We start from the raw sequence: 17,466 nt of genomic DNA, 5'->3' as shown, positions 1-17,466 counted from the left end.
CTATAAACCATTAAAAGGTGCTATTAACTTGTGTGTCTTTTTGTACAATCTTTAAGACAACAGGTCCATTTTAATGCTAATGGTTGCTTAGACAGGGAAGTAGCGTATCATAGAACATAGATTTATAGAATTTTTAATGGAGGAAAAAAGTACCGTCGCCATTTTCCTGGTGGTATTCAGTAATCATTTTTGTACATACTTTCTAATCCGTTTCATTATCGTTTAGGGCTTTAGCAAATTAACTGTAACGAACGCTGTAATGTCAGGATTAACATCCATGTGCGTGTGTCTGCTGAAACCTGAACATAGCGATCACCTTGACATTGATCGGCGCCTATCGAATCAGTGAAGCATGTCAATGAACAAGCCAGGCATTCAATCATTGATTATGTTGTGGTTAAGGTAAGGAAACACTGGCTTTCCATTCAAATGTCGCAAACTATTTTGATCAACTAGGAGTGCATCGAGCATCTCTGATAACCAATAATGTTCATCGCTATTTTCGTGTCCGTTAGAACTCATAAGAAACAGCCCTAGTAATCGTGTATAACCGTCAAGCGTGCCCTAGAAGCTTAGCTATATAGACAACAGTTGATTGAACACCAAATGACAAGGCCGTGGTGATTGATCTTGGCCAATTACAACGGTCGCCCATCCTCTTAGGATGTCAGACGTTTGGGTTTCCTGTTTTTATTAATCAAGGATAACATCAAAGAAGATATCGGACAAACCCTCGAATATCAATTTATCTGCAACATGGGAATACTAAAGATTTGAGTTCCGTTTCATTTTAATAAGTTTACAGATCAAGACTTAATTTAAATCTTATTCCCTGAATTTGGGCTGTCATAGTATACTGTTAAATCATTCATTTTCGTGGAGGTTTTAATTTCGTTGATTTCATGGTTACTCTTAGTCCACAAATTTAAATGTCTCACGAAATGATAAACATATAAAGCATAGATTGTATAGCTAATTGGTTTAGTGAGCAAGATTTATTCACGAAATCAAGTACCAAAGAAAAATGTACATTTCCGGAAAGCCATGAAATTTGAGTCCCGTGAAAACATGAGATTTTATGATTATATATACAATAATATCAAATTCTTTCATCGGTCGAAAATGCTGTGTAATATATTACTCGTAATGTTGTAATGCTACTTTTCTGGCGCGTGGTTTTGTGACATTTTCTCAGAAACTGTCTGTCCTAAAAAAAACTAGCATAAATAAACATTCATTTCTATGATGAAATATAATGTTATTACCAAACTGACTGGATATAGAAATGTGTCGGTTATATATTGATAACATTTCCTAGATTTATTGATATCTTCTGTATTAAAACGCAGCTCCCGCCAACAGCCTGCGACGATACCCCAAGACATATACTGTTTTCACGGAGGCAAAAAAGTCCCTCAAAAATTACAATTTTTATATTACTGCGTCCTCGAAACATTCCTTCCCCAAAATTACATTTTTTATATTAATTTTAAAATCATTTTACTATGAATGTTATCAATTATTATTATGATATCGGACTGATGAACATATCTCCTGCGTTATGTCTGTAATCACCATGACACATATCTACATTTACTTTTAAAAATATTTAGGTGTATTTTTACGCGGAAGTTAAGTTGTACTATTGTTGTTTGTCCATCGTGTCCATCACTACATCATCCGACCTAAGATACTCAAAGATATAATATACACTATACCAAACTGCATTGCATGGACACAATGTATTTATTGCAAGAACGACCTTACCTCTAAATCAAAGTCGATTGATATCAAGTCAAATATTCTTAGAGACAGTTGATGACAAACCGCTTGGACTTTTTTCATGGTTATTCCGAAATCCTCAGTGTCAGGGATGACTTACAAAAAGATATGGAATAATCATAAATCTCAGAATATGCAAAGTATTAACTAGAAACTAATTCTCAGATTTTGATTTGAAAGCTGTAGTAGTAAAAGGCCTTTGAGTTTTATAGCATTATAAGATAATACAAAAAGTGAATATCGCCTTTTAAATATATAGAATTAGATACAGTTAAGCCGACAATAATAACATTCACTACATCAATACAGCTGTGTCGTCTTTCTAGGACTCGTCGGTAATACTATAGTATAGTTTTTCAAACGTAAGAGGCGACAGAGGAAAACTCTATTTGATCGAAATAAATGTTAAAACCATGATGTGGAGACGAATTAATCCCGAACTTCGATCCATTTTGAAGTTTTCGATATGAAATTATTTCAAAAGAACATGGATCACTTGTGCATATTCTGAGCCATGCAAATGATCGAAGCAGGTTATGATAAAATACTATCTTCATCCTTGTTAATAATTGTGTGAAACGTTTACCTTGCCTGCGTCCAACGGAGTGTAGTTAAATGTCTCTTTGTAGTCACCTGGTCGATCAGGATTTGGCCATATTTAAACATTGAGTGCATATAAAAAGAAACTTATGAACACAATGGTGTGATAAAAGATGAATCTTTACATAAATTGATCAAAAATAATCATGATATATTACATCTTTTAATTGATATTCCTGTCTCCAAATAGTTGTATTTCTTACCTATCTGTCTCCTTGGGGCACCACCTATGGATGCCAGTAGGCTGACGTTGATAAACGATTTTGTACTCAACTGGTTTCTCAAAGAAAGTCTAAGACGCCATGTTTACTTGTTTGGTTTTTATTTATAATGTTAAAGAGAGATGCTTCATATTATATCACTTTAATGTCCAAACTTTCCTATCTACAAAGATTGTATAAAGAACACACAAAAATTTGAAGACCACCATTTCACGCAAATTGAGAATTAGATACATATCGTTGGCTATTTTGTCCTTCTAGGACGCGCCAGTGATATTAAGGACCTAGATTTAAAACCAGTGATCCTAGAAAAGAGACACAAGTGGATAGCTCTTTTCACACTAATTTAGAGTTGGAAAAAGAAGAGCCAAAACCATGAATTAAACTGCATCATACAGCTGTTCGGAAACTCCTTTGTGATGTTTAGGGCCTCAACTTTGAAGCCAAGGAGGCAACTGAGGAATATCCGAAGTGATCTAGGGTAGATTGTCAATGCACATATCCTTACATGTACTGCACAAAAATATACTCTTTTCACTCCCCACTTTTTTTGGTGGAAATGGAATTTACCAAAGACTCGAGAATCCCATGTTTTTTATGTAACAAAAACAAACATCCCTCATTGCCCAAAAGATGTCTTTGGCCATGGAACAGAGAGTCTGTGTGTCCACCTCGTTCTCATTGACCACGTCAAGGCCGTACCTTGTCATGTCTTGGAAATCCATTTGCTAAATGTCCTGGGATGATTGATTTTTACTTCAAAATTTATGACAAAGTAATAATACCACGAGAGTATTACTTGATTTCCAATATCGAAAACACCAAACTTAATTTTATCAAAACAAATCTTTCAGAAAGAATTAAAAAAACGGAGATGCTGTTTCTCACAAAACAGTTTTGACAAGAGTTAAATGTGAAGACCATTTAGAGTCAGAAGAAAGTTTTACTATGAAACTAAGATGGAAATCAATAATTTAAATATACACGCAACATACTTATATTCATCTCTTTATTGTTGACCTTGATGTTACATAATGTTTGTATGATGTTATATAATTTTTCGTCTTAATGTAGAATGGAACATAGTACACACAATATATCCATGAAATTTGCATTCAACCATTAACTGATATGTGCTTTATTCTCTAAAAGCATCTGATAAGTGATTTAATTTAAGCATTAGCACATGAAAGTTGTTATTCACTTAAAATATGTCCCGTCTTCTGGAATTAAAAGGACTTTAAAAATCAATAATCCTGATAGACACAACCGGAAGATCAAAAGATTTCACAATCCTGTATACTGAATACGAAGGGAAAGGTGGCTACTTTAGATTGATTAAAACACGCGGAAACGCACGAAACAAGAAACATTACAAAACATGTTACATAATGGATGAACAGATTATGCGATCACTTTCTTTCAGTTTTCTAGAACATCAAGCACGAGCGAGACGATTATTTCGAGCAATACCACTCCTTTCCTTTGAAAACACTGTTTCAGAAGTAAGGCCGAGTTTCAGAACGGTTTTTGGTTTCAAAATTATTATTATAAATCGATTTCAACAAAAAAAAAATGTTTTGAAAGGATTGAGCATATTGAACAGGATTAACAAATGAAGCAAGTGTGAATTGCATAATTCAGGCTGCTGTGTCCTGGCATGTCAAATGATTTACAAAGTGCTTGTTACTTAGAACAAACTCTATTTGATATGGGGATAAAGTTGGGGGTAGGGGAACCAGAAGCTAAAGGAAAGGGAGAAGAAAAAAATAGGAAAAAAGACATTTCTCTGTGTAAATATTAAAAACACAACAATTCACAAAAATAAGGAGTTTTCAGCCAAATAATTCCAATATAATCGGTGTACATCATGGTAAATATGGTATGCAGAAATGTGTCGTTTGGTAGACGACGTGAGCTTCTTGAGAAGATAACAAACGTTTTACAAGAAATGTCGAAGAAAAATATCTTTCCTGATCTGGAAATTTAAAAATCATCCTGCCACAATATATGATATGTTTGCACTGGACCATGATAAGAAGTTACACGTTTCAGTAAGAGAAAAACATTATGTATCATGAAATCATTATTTTTTTATTATCTCCCCTTTCGTATTGACTGCACAGCCTTTTTAATGGTTATCATTGTTCATTCGGAGGTTATCTTATCATTTGGACTCAATGTTTATAAAGTTAGATAAGTATACTGTCAGACTAACCTTTACAAACTTGTATAATGTATGACAATATACAAAGTGACACTGACACCAATGTTGAACCGTACCGTCGATATTACTTACTAGATTATTTTCACACTGAGTAATACGCATGATAACCTATGTTGTGATCCAGTAAATTATTGTTCGTCTGTTTTTTTTTTTGTTTTTTTTTTTCTACTTTGTCCCTGTCTTTGTTTTTGCCCGTATTGTCCCTAACTTTGCATTTGTTTCATGTTCTATGTATGTGATGTTATTTATGTAATATTTGTATCATGATAAAGGGACAGGTTGCTTCGAAAATAACAATATTTACAATATACCTGCAACGACACACATTAGTGAATAAGGATTAATCAGACAATGCATACAATATTCTCACCATGCCTTCATTTCACGGAAGCATACAAAGTTCATACTAAATGACATTACAAATGACATGGTAACGAATTTGAATAATAAAGAAAATACTTACACGTCAACATAATAGACTTAATTCGAACTCAAATTCGATGAAATTATATACACATAGGCTTTAGATAAAGTAAGACCAGGTGTTCCGGGAGAAAAAGAGTCTTATGCTTCAATGACCATAACATTCGCGATGTAAATATTTATCAATTATTAAATAATGTCATATTAAAAAACACCAACACCAAACATGTACAGACTCATACCGCTCATAGAAAGAGCATACATGTTTATCCCAATGACATCATTGTAACAATCTTAACACTTCCTTGTTATCTTCACCAATACTATCGCCGGTTTATCCGTCAGTTGTCGACAACTTCCAAAACATTGCCATACATACACAGTCTATGCCGAAAGAAACATGATATCTAATATTTACAAAAAATTAAATCGCAGGATTGCGAGTATATACGATGGAATACAAATAAATGGATACCTTCTTGGATGCAGCTAAATATGTTGTTTTTCTTGAGGTTTTCAACTCTAACTCGTCATTTGGTAGTGTATGATATGTATTTTAAATGTGTATTGTCAATATGTTGGTGCTATTCTCTCTTGTATGAACTGCAGACTCGAGATGGGTTCGTATTTATCGGATTTGTCCAGACATTCTATCATCACATCATTATCAGGTACTGCGAAGAAGGCGATAGACTGACGACTCTTTCTCCTTGTCATCTCATCATCGGGGATCAACACTCTGTGCTTCTGTGAAATAAAGTGACCAATATATTAATTACATATTTTGATATTACTATTACACAGTAAAATATATTCACATTTCATCCCCTTTTTCAGAAATGTACCCCAAAATGATGCAATTCCTATCAGTCAAACTTTCAAAATTTAGTTCATCGTCTTTTTTCATTTCAGAATTGTTAAAAGAATACAACAGACATGCATTTTGAGAGGATTAGGCAACGATCGATGGTCGGGTGCATATTTCTTTGCGCATAACATCGTCTCTGTTTAAAGCGACGGATATTCAAATCCAAATCGGGCAGGAAAAAGAAAAAATAACTGCAGGTTCTTTCCGCCCCTCCCCTACAGTGAAAAAAGTGCTTCCATCGAAACCACTAACATTGAATTAAGAATAGAGATTGATAAAATAATTTCATAATCACTGTATTAGCAGATTTATATCATAAATTTTCAGTGTATGTGGAAACATTAACTCTGTATTTTAATAGGTCATAAGCAGTTTCTTGCTTGAATTGAATAAAAAAAATTGATCTCAATGAACTTACTGTGGCAAGGAGTTCATCAGCGGTCCATCTCTGCATCATATCTCCGAGGTTGATAAGCACTGTACCAGGAATTGGGGGAGCTGGAATATATTCGCCTTCAACGTTACGTACCTGTCGATGAAAAATAATATTTGACCTCAAATAAAGAAAATAAAAAATGGAAACTCGAAGCAAATAACTTCATTTTTTCATTTTTCACGTTTCTTCTCAATGTTTATCTGTCAGTACTTGATCAAAGCTAATTAAGCTGAAATTTTGTTTAAAAAAAACCAACATAAATACCTCTAGTCCTCCAACGTCGTCCTGAAACAGTAGTGTGAGGGAACCGTAGTCCGAGTGTTCTCCACATCGAACCTGGTTCGGTTTCATATCTACAAGAAGGACGTACGCAGTGTTACCAAAATTTAATTCGATGAGATTGTAACAAAATATGAACAAAAGAAGTATTTACACAGATGTTGCTGAAAAAGTCCTAGGAGAATAAAGAGTGCCGGAAGGATAAGCGTCTTCTGTTTCATAAAAGTTACCTGCCATGTAAATCTTGGACATTCAAATTAAGTAATGTTTTGTTCCCACATGTGAAAAGGCTAAACAACAACGGATCTACCTTGCATACTAATGAACACGTCCGAATTCTTATCCCACAGCAAAGTTATAATAGGAAATATTCCTCAATGAGATCATCGTCTCCCCAGACATTTTGCGCGAAAATTGTAAAATTATGAACACGCTTTAGGATATCGAATCACCTGCAACATGTAAAAGATTGGGCTTGACGGAAAAATTCATAATGAGGAAATTTTATTCATCACACGTATTATATAGTTGATTAATCTTTCCTGACTTTTATTAACGCTTTTCCTGCGAAATTTTTGTGTATTCTTTCTCTATTTAATTTATTTCATACCTTCGTCAGACGGTAATGCTGGGTAAAAATTGACCCTCAGTGTTGTAGTACTATTTTTCTGACCAATAGCTTTATGGCATTTTCGGAGGAATTGTCTGTCCTGAAAGCAATGGTACATATAATACGTTTTTCAAACGGGAATAATGCATTTAACTAAATCGTAATTCGAACGGAACATCGACATAACGAGGACAAAATATCAACGAAGTGAACATTTACTCGATGGTTTTTATATATTTGGTATCATGTTATCACATTGATGACTGTTTAATATCTAATTCATTCATCGATCAATGAATGTTTTCCAAAAAATAGATATATATGGAAATATACGCCAAGGGTTATTTTCGTCCTGAAATAAATTTTGCTATTTTCGCGCAGAGCTTAATTTTCTCTGATAAACATGACTTAATGTCAAATGTAGGTTCACGTTTTACTTATCGCCCTATTGATAGAAAGAGAAAAAGGTGAAAGCTGAACTGAGTCGAAATTTTCCCTGTCCGCAGAAAATAATAGTTTTATTGATATAGAAATGAGCATTTTGAAACTATTTATTTGATATCGCAAACTATAGGATGTTTTCCTTTCCTCTTCTAAATGAACTTCTTCGTTATCTCTGTTTTTTCCGATGCAGAGTCAGTTGGTTTGCTCAATTGCTTAATCTGAAAATTGAAACTAACTCCGGACTATCATTATGCTGATATGAGAAACTAGGACGATGTCCTACGGACGTAAACAATGTAAGCTATATTGCATGCACCTTACCTCTAAATGTAGGCCGATTGACATCAGGTCTAGTATTCTAAGAGTCATTTTGTGACAAATAAGAAGAAAATCTGTCATTGTTACTTCAAAGTCTTGGACGTCAGGGAACCTCTAAAGGCGAAGAAGAAAATAATTATTGATTTGAAAAAGTGAGTTTTCATTTCAAATAATTTAAGATACTTTTTTATCACATAACTTTATAAACTTACAATTTGATATAATTTAATGACAAAAATTTGGAGGACAAATTTAAACGAAAGCTGCCATTTTATCTAACGGTTTTTATATATCACAATGGTTTAATTCAATATTAAATGATAATGAATTAACTGCTTCTTCTTCTGAGACTAGTCAGTGAGTGGTCTGGAGTGTTGAAGTTAAGATATTTTCCTTACCCCATCGGCGTCCATCGGTGTGAAGTTAAACGCTTCTTTAAAGTCACTGGGTCGGTCTGGATTTAACCTCAAGAAAACAATAAGCCAACATATACATTAACGAAAAAACAAGAGACCAAAAAAACCAACACGACAAACGGCCTTAGAAAATAACAAAATGTATACTTGTTATTTCTCTAAATTAAATTTCTTCGTCTTTTCAAGGTATATTTAGGGATAACTGTGAATTTCTTACGTTTCCATATCTCGAGGTGCCCATCCATGGATGCCAGTAATATGTCGTCTCTGATAAGCATTTTTGTACTCAACTGGTTTGTCAAAGAATTCCATCGCCACTGTATTCATTTGATCAATCTATATAATTAAATGTTACATTGGTAAGTTGATGCATATTGTATAAAAAGAAAGATTATTGATTACATAGATAGATAGATAGATAGATAGATAGATAGATAGATAGATATATGTTAATAATATTCTAACGATATCATGGATATGAAATGCAATGACAGCAAAAGCGACCAGAATACATTTTCTATATTTGAATTTTCCCTATGTTCAACAAATATGACGTACCTTAGATTGAGGAATTCCATGGTTTTTGATATAACAGAAACCGATATCTCTCATTGCCCTGCATATATCATCTGCCATGTAACGGACAGTCTCTGTGTCCACCTTGTCCTCATTGACTACGTCAAGGCCGTATCCGGTTATGTCAACTATTGGGACAGTTGTCATATTCGCCATGGCAGCCGATGGAATCCTTTGTGTTAAATGTTCCTTTTGTTTAATAAGAGAATTTGTATATACAAGCAGTAATTAATGACAAAATCCTACACTACAGTTGGTATCAAGTATTAAAAAATATGTCGTTTGTTTTTGGTTGTGGTATTTATCGCCTCGTGAACAACCAGGGCCAATTTGAGGCGTAGTGGTTGGTGGCTACCTCACTGAACAACATACAGGAGGCCTGTTGTATGCCATCCAAAACAATAAGGCTAAAGTTTCTTTTCCAAGTGCGCAAACATGTCAGAACAGACTAGTGAAACACAAACGGCCACAGGTTAGAATCTTCGAAATACGTACCTGAAATCTTCACTTGAAGTCACGTAGGCCAACGATCTAAACGACTGAGCTATTGTGACCCCTAAAATATTCAAGAAATTATTTGCTTCTTTAGCGTCAAAACACCGAAACCCTGGAGCTATCTATCAGAGAGGATTCCTTGTACACAATTTAGATCAAATGATTTCTTATTATTTTGTAATGTATAAGAAATCACAAAGTTAACAAACCTGTACAACGTGCCGTGATGTTCTCTATGATACACATATTAATCTGCAGTGATATTATCACTGATAACGAATTATGCTACATGAGTGTAAATTTCATATAAGATATCAAACATGGCCATGGATTGTTGATAAACGAGGGTAAAATTTATCATAAGTTTCATAAATCTCAAATGAAATGGAACCGAACATTCAGGATTTTTCATGAAAGAGTGATTTTTTCCCAAAAAATTATTAAAAGTCACTTTGGAATAATGTTTACTCTACTTTATCGAATGATTTTTCATATCGTTCGTTCGTTCGTTCTCTCCATCCGACTGTCAAAGTCATTCATGTGAATAAAACAAATATATAAGAAAGTCTCACACCTTCACATACACCACCCCCTCCCCCCCGCTGCACACACGCGCCATGTATTATATGTCTGCTAAACTGGTGTAGATAACCATTCGTTGTCACAACAAATGATGTATCCACAACACACATAACTACTATAATACTGAGATGTCATACGTTATTCATTGAAAGTTATTTCGACATCATCTGACGTCTTGATAATTCATATCAGTTGTGGAAAACTATAACCTATATGTATACACTGATAAACACAACATTAAGCAGAGGTTATACATCGAGTGGTTGTCGTATATGGTATTGTATTCACGCGAGCAAATTATTTTGCAAAAGTGTCAAAAACACGAGTTTAGCGAGAATTGAAGAAATAAAATATACAATAACCACATGTTTGTGTGACATGATTCTATCAGTTATTCTAAAGACATTTTGAAGCAAGAAATTCATGTAGTAACTGGTGGCTAGTTAGCCGACCAACATATGAGAGGCCCGTCGCATGTAATCTAGCAATTAGGCTTAATTGCATGTCCAAGGACACAGCAATGACATCACAGACCGATTCGTTTCTCAGTTTTCTGAGAAACACAAAACTGCTACAGACAAGCGGTTTGTAATATTGAAATAATAAATACAATTTTTACAGGGGACATTTTTACTTATGCAATATTTTTTAAAATGTTCAGGTATATTTTTACCTCAATATTATCAATGATTAACAACGACATATTTTATCATTGTATTTATTGGACATAATGTGCAGAATTGACCAACAGATATATCTTATAGAAATAATCATCAAAGTGCTCGAGTTTCTGTTTGGAAACATCGTCTTCGGGTGTGGTGGAAAGACTACATGCAAAGTCATTTGAATTCACTTCTAGACATATTGATGACGTCTTATTTTTCTTCAGTAACAAGATATGTGTTGACCACAATTATCGTATCAAGGAGATGACAGACTTCTTCATTAGCCGCTTATCTCGATATCTTCCTACAATGTAACTAACATGGTCGGCTTTCTACTAAGCTGTATGATAAGTGTGAACATTTTAATTTCTTTTGTTCGTATTTTGTCTTAGATTATTATGCTGACATGTTCGTATTTTCTTGATGTATATATAAATATATATACTAATATGATAATGGGAGCGGTTTTCCCGTGGAGCTCATTAACAATCATACTTTGAGAACTGCAAGAACGATTCATTAAATCATAACTATCGCAAATCAGGCATAGTTGTTCTTATGTATCACCAATCAGGATACATGAACGGATTAAAGTCGAAAGTGCCTGTGCAATCATTAATCATGAGGACCAATCAGTATGTACGTCCCAGACGATCCAGTAGGTACTGTAAACTTTGAATTGGTTTATATTTATCAGACTTGTCCAAGCTCCGGATTATCACTTCATCGTCAGGTTGGATAAAGAATGCAATAGATTGACGATTCATTCTCTTTCTTAACTCTTCCTCAGGAATCACCACCCTATGTTTCTAAAAATAGACAAAAGTTTGCATTTCAAAATAACGAAAACAGTATGTTTGTAATTAAAATAAACTATGTTGAAATGGTACCTTAACTATTTGCTTCACAATTTAACGCAATAACAAAGGTGCAGTTTTCCATAACTTTGCACAGAGGTCTTTGTTACTGTACACGGACTGGGTACATCTATCAGGCAGTAATAAAAGCAGTTTTTTTAAAGGTTACGCGTCTATTCCTGAAAAAACGCACATACTAAATTGAGGTTTAAACATAACATTTTCATGTTTTCAAATTAAAGTAGAAGGAAAGGAGGGAATTAGGCATCATATATATCTGATCATTTACAGTGGCGATAAGTTTGTCGGAAGTCCACCTCTGCATCAAGTCTCCAATATTGATCAATATTGTTCCTGGGATCGGGTTTGCTGGTATGTATTCTCCATCGAAATTGGCCACCTATTTAAACAAAGTAAACTTTAAAAATATTGAGTTACATAAGTCGTTAATTTAATTGCATGAACAACTGCTTTCTATGAAATATACTTTTAAAAAACTTTAATCAAGTTAATCAATTTGCAGATTGCGCGGGAGAAATGACATACAATTCTATAAAAGATAAAAAAATATCCCTATGTCATATCATTGTCTTCATATACAACCTACCTCTAGACCACCTGCATCGTCCTGAAACAGCAGTGTAAGGGATCCGTAGTCTGAATGTTCTCCACACCGTAATTGGTTCGGTTTGATACCTTTATGTAATTATTGTACGAGTCAATATAGCTAATGATGATCTACACTAGAATATATTATAACATATACATATATTGGTGTTCTTCACAGTAAAATGTGTCTAGAAAAACTCTTCACAGTGAAAGTGTCAAGTGAAGTTATTCACCGGAAAATCTATCGAGTTACGTTTGTAACATAAAAATTTATCTTAGGACGTTCTTCACATTGTATCAAACCTCCACGGAAAAATATTTCTTAAAATAGTTAGTTTGGAATTCTACACAGGAAACACATGTTAAAAACATTTAAATGAAAAAATATAATAATATTGTACAAAAGACACAATGTATATAGCACCATATAGTACAATTTTAGATAAGATGCAGTAGAGCCAAACAATGAATTATACTACAGCATACAGCCTATTCGTCCTGTCAGTGATGCTAAGGACTCCAAATCTTGCAACTGGGAAAAACCAAAGCAATCGAAAACATGTCAAAATCTAGATTGGACATGCACTAACCCTATCATTCGGAAATTTTCGTCATTTTCATATATCTGATAGTAATTTTAAAAGAACGTCAGGATCATCAGTATGTTTTGCATTTTTCTTAGTGGTTAACAAGGACGTGCTTGTGTCAGTTTTTTCCGAATTATGACTGCTGTATAATTATGAACATTGTTTTCTTTCTTGATACCTTCATCAAGAGGTAACGCTGGATAGAATATCGTCTTCAATACCGACGAATTTCCTTTTTGTCCAAAATATGCATGACATTTTCGTAAAAAGGACTTGTCCTGTAAGGCAAGAAGAGACCAGTTGTAAACTATTACGTTCTATTGGTGATTTGATATACCTGATAATTAAGAGAGTTGTACAAAAGACACACAAGTGAATAGCACCTATTAATATAAATTCGGAGTTAAATAGAACAGAGCAAGACAATGAATAAACTGCGTCATACAGTATTTAGATCTTCCAAACTCATCAGTGATACTAAAGGTCTAAATGTTGATCCTAGGAGGAGAATGCAAAGTGATCGAACCCCATCATTCAATAAATTTCGTTATCATCATATGTTCAATAATCAAAGAACAACGTCAAGTACACATGTATATTCTGGACCGTGCCACTATTCGAACGTTTTAAAACATTACATGACAAAAATGTAGACAAAATACAAAAAAAAAAAAAAAAAATAACTGAAAATATACAATAAGTGGTATCACCAAAGATAAGTTATTTCGAAACAGGATTTTCTAGTTAAACCTTACCGTAGATATAGACATCTAACATCCCATCTTCTAGAGGTCTAAAAGATCAGCTCACAAGACGCATGATAAACTACATGGAACTGTTTTCTCCAGAAAACGTCTCTACAACGTAAGGTAACATTTCGCTAAAAGAAAACGTACACGAAAATTTAGTTACATGTTAACTTGACTAACCTCTAAGTCTAGGCCTACTGACATCAAGTCAAGTATCCTAAGAGATAAAGTATGACAGGAGGCACGGAAATCTTTTATGGTGATTTCGAAGTCTTCCAAATCTGGTAACATCTAAAACATACAGGCATGGACATTTTTAAATATTGCACAACGCGTTTACTAGTATATTTCCTGTAATTTAAGTCATAATTCTTTAAATCGAGCCACTCCTGAAGGACCAGACCTTTTGTCTTAATCAATATACAAGTAAACATCTTCTGATGATCCGATCCTAGATTTTGAAAAATTAGATACAAGCAGGGCTGTATTTACACGATGAATGTTGTTGGATGTCTACATAAAATATAATAAAATCCCCGGCGTGACTACTTCACAATTGTTACATATAGTTTTAATTTGTATTTACTTTATATCATGAGTCGGTCATTTGACTTTGACATCACATTTAAATATGCACACGGTGATTCTTACCTCAGTGCCATCAACAGGTGTGTAGTTGAAAGCCTCTTTGTAGTCTCCAGGCCGTTCTGGATTCAAACTGTATAACACAACCAGAGTTTGGATTACGTGCTGTATATCATGTGATTAAATAATACAGAAATATATGATGTGGACAGGGCTAAACTCTATACCATACAGGATTATATCTAAAGGGTTGCATACCACAAACTTATTATTTTGCACAAAGTTTTCACAAATTTGACAGTAGGTGCAGGATAACGTAAAACATCTTGTGCGGTGGCTGAAACGAAGATATAAACGATCATTCATGGCCATCACGGTAACCCATGAACATTCGAAGTCTGTATGTCAGCATTTATAGTGCAGACAACGATTATTTGTACTGTAAATTGTACTGTCTATTTGACTGCGAGCATTTGTAGTCAAATTAAAACTATATTAATTTGACCATACCACTAATTACGCACCATATCAACGTTATATCATATCGTTAACTCAATAAATGATTCAATGTTAACGAAGAACTATCATCTAAAGGAAAGTACACCAACAGGATGCATCTATAAGCATTGTAATCAGCAGAACCATATATACCATGATGCTTTATCATACAGACATGGAATCAGCGCATAAGAAGTATCGCTGCTGTCATTTTCAGACTAAACTTTTCCCCCTCTCTTTCCCCCTTATTTTTGTATTTCTCCCTATAGTTTCACTTTGCAATTAGCACTTGGCTATAGGTTTTTCCTTGTGTTAAGGCCCCACCTAAGCAAAGAAGGATATGAGTGTCCCACATGTTCAGGTCCCACCCACGCGAGGAAGGATATGGTTTTCCTACAGGTTAAGGCACCACCCAACCGAGGACGGCTATGGATTTACCAAATGTTCATGTTCTGCCAAAGCGAAGAAGGCTAAATTTTCACCAAACCTTTCCATCCTAGAAAGGAAGGTTAATAGTTTCCAACGTGTTCATCTTGGTTATTGGTTTTCATTATTTGCCATAGCAAGGTATGTCGTTTCTCAAGCGCTGAATTTTTATCCAAGCAAAGCTGATTATTGGGTTCAGCCCCAAGAGGTCAGTGAGCACTGAGGTGTTATTGTAGTCAGTATAATGTGACCGAGTAGGATATCATGCAAACGTGTTTAATCAACAAAGAGTGGCTGTGATGGCACAGTCACCTTAAAAGCATGTATAAGAACGCAAAAGTTCGGATAACCCTAAATTTAAGACTTGCTTGCGTGATAATTAGCTACCTTTCAGTATATCGAGGAATCCATCCAGCAAGTGAATTGGTAAAGGGCTGACGTCGGTAATTGTTTTTGTACTCAATTGGCATTTCAAAGAAAGTTTTACTCATGGCAAACATTTTGTGGATCTGGAAAATAAGACGCGAAGCTTAACATCTTTACTGGTGGACAAAAGGCTCAAAAGTTTTCATCAATACTCAGAAATTTATCTGACTTTTTTCAAGACATACCATGATAATTAAAAACCCGGAGTATTAAGAGAATATCTAATGGTCTCCAAATGTGCAAATACTTTAACATTGTTAATTTTAATGAGGAATTTATTTTCGTTGATTTCGTGGGTACTCTCAATCCCCGAATTTACTGTCTACGATATGATAAAATGATGAATGTTGACTTTGATTCTAATACTATGGAAAACTGTGATAAAGATTTATCGTCGAAATCAAATGCCAGCGAAACTGCATATTAAAAAAATGAGTCCCACGTAAACAAGATTTTACATTGATGAAAGCACTCATTGTTAGGACATAAGCTCACATAAATAATGAACTGTAATTCTTAGTTAATAACGTAATAAAGATATTCACTTTCATTAAGTGAATACAAACATGTGATATCAATAAATTTTACACTCTTTTAAACATATGTCATACATGAACTATTTTGATATAAAAACACATTTTTGTGGAAATAATTGCCTTGCCCATCAGACTCTTGCAATTTACAAGTTTTCATTGAAAACCAAAAACCTATAATTATACATACCAATGATTGTTGCATGCCATGATTTTTAATATAACAGAAGCCAAGATTCCTGAAGGCCCAACATATGGCGTTTCCGACAGACTGAATAGCCTCAGTGTCCACCTCTTCTTCTCTGACAGTGTCCATTCTGTACAGAGACATGTCCACCACCGGGATTTCTGTCATCGTTGTCATGATAACTGATACAAACCGGATTGTTTTCAAATAAACGATAAAGAATTAAATAAGATTATATATCTTTCTAACAAATACCTCAATACAAATCGCAAACAACAAATATGCTTTACCTGTTTACGTGTCTACGCAATTAACAGCTAGTGCCACCTAACAGGTAAGACAACTCCGTTTGAGACCAAACGCTATTTATAGAGACTATGCATATGCATACTGCATTTTGGTCCTCTACATCCTAGCAGTGTATGATCTACAATATCAGTCATGTCATTATGGGTCAAGATGACAAATTTAAAACTGTTTCATCACTTGCTTCTTATGACAATATCTTTTTTCCCGGTCAATGTATTGCAAAACACGTCTTCTAGAAAAAATGTTGATTTTTAAAGATGGAGAACTTTATTAAAGTAATGAATAAAACAAAAGTTCTTTTAACATGTCGCATTAATATCAACAAATAACATAGGCTACCTTTATTAATTGTCTGGTGATACTGGTATTGCCAACCAATTGCTGTTTCTATGCACGACTATAAACAAAATATATAGAGGATATTTAATAATGTCTTCAATAATAACAAATATATATGTCTTGTATTTTAGTATCTTTCACGAGTGCGCAGCAAAGCAACAGTCCCAAAGCAACTTTTTTAAAAACTTTTGATTTGTAAAATACTTTTATCAATACATCTACATGGTCTCTGGCATAGGTGCTAGCCTAATCTTTCAAAACGTCCACCTAAAATCAAGGTTACCAATTCCATCAGCGAAACGACTCGAGAAACCTGTGATTGTCAACAAGTCCTTCATGGTGTCTCATTAGGAGTGATCTGAATCGACAGATAAATAGTTCCTCTAATGTGGTTTGTAATTCAAAATATATCATGTCTT

At 34.2% G+C, this 17,466-nt stretch overlaps 2 protein-coding genes across 2 annotated transcripts; both read right to left on the bottom strand.

Moving 5' to 3' along the window:
• Positions 1–5,823: 5,823 nt before the first annotated feature.
• On the bottom strand, positions 5,824–9,356 carry LOC132564460 (uncharacterized). The gene is made up of 8 exons (XM_060229113.1): positions 9,183–9,356; positions 8,842–8,960; positions 8,607–8,673; positions 8,212–8,322; positions 7,447–7,546; positions 6,822–6,910; positions 6,540–6,650; positions 5,824–6,000 (listed from the first exon to the last, which is right to left on the bottom strand). The coding sequence occupies exons 1-8, from the start codon at positions 9,354–9,356 to the stop codon at positions 5,824–5,826; spliced, it is 948 nt and encodes a 315-aa protein (XP_060085096.1).
• A 2,218-nt stretch (positions 9,357–11,574) lies between these two features.
• LOC132564459 (uncharacterized) lies at positions 11,575–16,567 on the bottom strand. The gene is made up of 8 exons (XM_060229111.1): positions 16,403–16,567; positions 15,641–15,762; positions 14,396–14,462; positions 13,925–14,035; positions 13,174–13,273; positions 12,407–12,495; positions 12,089–12,199; positions 11,575–11,751 (listed from the first exon to the last, which is right to left on the bottom strand). The coding sequence occupies exons 1-8, from the start codon at positions 16,565–16,567 to the stop codon at positions 11,575–11,577; spliced, it is 942 nt and encodes a 313-aa protein (XP_060085094.1).
• Between the last annotated feature and the right edge of the window lie 899 nt (positions 16,568–17,466).

Source organism: Ylistrum balloti, unplaced genomic scaffold (genome assembly GCF_031769215.1).
Source record: "Ylistrum balloti isolate Yb309-2 unplaced genomic scaffold, AGI_CSIRO_Ybal_v1 Utg372288, whole genome shotgun sequence".
In the NCBI taxonomy this organism is placed as follows: Eukaryota; Metazoa; Mollusca; class Bivalvia; order Pectinida; family Pectinidae; genus Ylistrum; species Ylistrum balloti.
The sequence above is the reverse complement of the archived record's forward strand: the minus strand, read 5'-3'. Positions and strand labels throughout refer to the sequence as shown.